The sequence below is a fragment of the Atta cephalotes genome, assembly GCF_000143395.1.
Source record: "Atta cephalotes unplaced genomic scaffold scaffold00001, whole genome shotgun sequence".
NCBI lineage: Eukaryota > Metazoa > Arthropoda > Insecta > Hymenoptera > Formicidae > Atta > Atta cephalotes.
This window is the reverse complement of record NW_012130065.1, coordinates 8,271,180-8,274,521: the sequence shown is the minus strand read 5'-3', so window position 1 is coordinate 8,274,521 and position 3,342 is coordinate 8,271,180. Positions and strand designations below refer to the sequence as shown.

The 3,342-nt window shown below is 26.5% G+C and overlaps 1 protein-coding gene across 1 annotated transcript; it reads left to right on the top strand.

The window, feature by feature from the left end:
* Positions 1-857: 857 nt before the first annotated feature.
* Positions 858-1,998, top strand: LOC105618390 (probable G-protein coupled receptor No9). The gene is made up of 3 exons (XM_012199936.1): positions 858-893; positions 1,151-1,451; positions 1,823-1,998. Exons 1-3 carry the CDS (start codon positions 858-860, stop codon positions 1,996-1,998), a joined length of 513 nt encoding a protein of 170 aa, XP_012055326.1.
* The last annotated feature ends 1,344 nt before the right edge of the window (positions 1,999-3,342 follow it).

Genomic DNA, 3,342 nt, shown 5'->3' with positions numbered 1-3,342 from the left:
AAATGTGTAACATCGAAATCTATATATATAGATTCATAATAAAGAATTGAAAACTATATTTTCTTTATTTCTTCAAAAAACTCTCTTACAAAATATTTTTTGTCAAGTAGGCAGAATATAAAGTCCTTTTGTTTTTATAATTAAAAATAATATTCCAATACATATAGAGATAGAAAAGTGGAAATACAATCAAAAAAATTGTTTACAACAACAAAGTAATTAATGCAAATATTATAACAACCCATTCCGAGTTCAAAGTAAGTGTATTTTCAATTGAAAGAAATAAAAACTTATTTTGCTTTTAATGTAAATTGTACTGTAATTCTAATGGCTCTATCGATCAAAGATTAAAACCATTCTCGATTTCATTGAAAAGAAGATTACTGAAAACCAACGGCTCTCTCACCAGCAACGATAAAATGGCTCAGGCATTAACACTATGATGGAAGATACGGATTCCTCATAATCCACATTATCCGACTTTATATAATCGAATATCAATCATTTTGCACAATACGTCTTATTGTCTTAATCGGATTTGATTTAATTACATACGTGCACACAGAAATGTCATTTTAATATTGTACAAAAAAAGAAAATAATGCGAAAATTTTTTTTTGTCGTTCAATAATGATATAACTTGCAAAAAATTAATTGCTAAAAGTATGCAATGTGAATTATATAATTCTATTTATGATAAATATGATTTTTTATAAGATTTAAGTATGTTGACTTATAATGATGACATTGTTTTATACTATGAAAAAATAAAAATAGTTTAGCAAATAATTCTTTCGGTTACAAGCAAAACAACACAAATAGACATCGAGCAATTTGTTACGGTAGCAGAATAAGAAATGTTTCGAAAGAATCAAAGAAAACAAATGCTTGCGGTTTGTAAAAGATTTTCTCTAATACGTTTTTTTTACGTTGAGAATATTGAAAATCCAAAAAGTTACAAAAGTGTATTACAAAGCTCACTTTATAATTTAATTAGATAACTTTTTGCAACGTTATAAGCTTTACACTATTTGAGCTTGATAAGGCTTAAATTGATAAAGAATACTTAAATTGATTTAATAAATTTGTAATTCCCAATATATCTCTCGCAATATCAATGCATAAAATATATGAAATTATTTTTCTATAGATTGATCGTGGCAGAAGCATCAAGGCACAACGTACGGATTATACCGAAAGCAATATGACATGCGACAGACCATCCGAGGATACCGAACTAACAAATATGTGCAAAAAGTTGAGTACAATTCGAGGTAATCAGCAAAGCTGCATTAACAGGGTCGCTAGGGAGACGAAAACTGCGGGCACCCTGGCAGTGGTTGTAGGTGGTTTCATCGCATGCTGGTTGCCGTTTTTCATTCTGTATCTGGTAACACCCTTCATACCCGTACAACCGCCGGATGTTCTCATGCCAGCCTTGACATGGCTAGGTAGTCACTTTTTCATATGACATTCTCAAATATATATTTCCAAACATTTCTTTTAATATTTATGGATTGACAAATTTAGATTAACTGTAATACGAATATCTGAACTATGTTTGTTTTAATAATTTTGAATAACAATTACGTTTTAAATTAAGATTATTTTAGATAAGTTAAAGTTAAATTGAACGAACAGTGATTTGTTACAATAAAGAGTAGAAGTAAACAAGTTAATTAAACTCTGATAAATTTTTTTAGTTTATCTTTAACATCTGTAGTTTGAATTTTATTTCAATGTTTTTAAAATTATAATTACATAATGTATTATTATTAAATATTTTCACAAAGTTAAATAAAAAATTATTTTATGTGTTTAGGATGGATTAATTCAGCCATCAATCCGTTTATTTACGCTTTCTATTCGGCAGACTTCAGACTTGCCTTCTGGCGACTAACATGTAGGAAATGTTCGAAGAGTAGACTAAACTTGGATGGCACAAATCGGAAATTACCCGCTTCGGTTAACTGGAAGAAAGATATGTCGAGGACGTGAAGTTCCTCACAAAGTTTCGAACTTATTCAATTATGTGGTGTCCGGTATTATTAGAATGACTGTGATTGAGTCAAGTTTATTCGTAATTGCGGTCTCTTAATAATGAATGATACGTACGAGAACTATGTACGTATCTTTTTAGTATGAACTTATAACCAATTAATCAGTTCTTATGCGATTTTATAAAATATTAATATTTCACTATACACACGCACAATACTTTTGGACAAGTAGCTATACTTTCGAGGTTTGCTTAAATAGTCATTCTCTTTATGTGTAAAATAATTGAACATCATAGTTTTGTAAATGCTATTAGTTTGGAATTATCAAGCTCAATTAAAATGAATTTAAAAAAATTTTATAAGCTTTTGTATTTTTTTCAGTAAATTTTATCAAACGATAAATATATTACAATAATGTATATGCATTTTTTATATGTATATAATACAATTTCATTAAGGCAATATTAAAAGTATTTTAACATTATATGCAATAGATTATGTATTTATATTTATATAAAAATGTATGTGAACTTGTGAAAAAATACTCGAAGCATGTAGCGAATTCTCCTAATAAGGATTGGGTAGTTAACTTTTTTAAAAATTAAGTTAAAGTTTGAAAATTAACAGCTTTGAAAATTTAACTTAGTTAAAATACAAGTTAATCCAAAATGAAATTAATAGAATATTATAAAAATTAAGTTAATAAAGAAAGTAATTAAAAAGTTTAAAGTTAAATTTGGCCCAAACAAACAATCTAAAAAGAAGAAAAAGAAAAAATTTAATTGTTTTACATAATTTTTTGTATTTTTCTTTTTTCACAGTATATTTATTAAAGAATTACTGATTTTTTTTGTTTGTACTGACGATTACACAATAAAAGACATAAAATTATTAAATTATATTTATTATCCTCTTGCATTGTGTATGAGTTTAACTTTAAAAAAGTCAAATTAAAAGTTAATAGATAGTTACGAACGAAATGTAATTAAATTAAAAAGTTAAAAGTCTAAAATATAATCAAGTTAAGCAAGTTAAGTTAAAATTGATTAATTTTTTAACTTTTTAACTTAATTTTTAACTTTTTAACTCTTCAATACGAATTATAAATTAAATGCCTATAACGAAATTGGATCTTTTAATACTTAAATAATTTAATGTAAATTAAATGTACACACACACACACACATACACACACACACACACACACACACACACACACACACACACACACACACACACACACACACACACACACACATATATTATATATATATATATATATATATATATATATATTATTAGTATACTATTACGTACGTACGTACGTACGTTAGTTTAGTTT

Excerpts from the sequence above, each read along its gene's own strand:
- LOC105618390 (XM_012199936.1), top strand. The coding sequence starts at position 858 with ATGTTTCGAAAGAATCAAAGAAAACAAATGCTTGCG. Across the intron at positions 894-1,150 it reads AAAGAAAACAAATGCTTGCG|ATTGATCGTGGCAGAAGCAT; the intron begins GTTTGTAAAAGA and ends ATTTTTCTATAG. Across the intron at positions 1,452-1,822 it reads GCCAGCCTTGACATGGCTAG|GATGGATTAATTCAGCCATC; the intron begins GTAGTCACTTTT and ends TTATGTGTTTAG.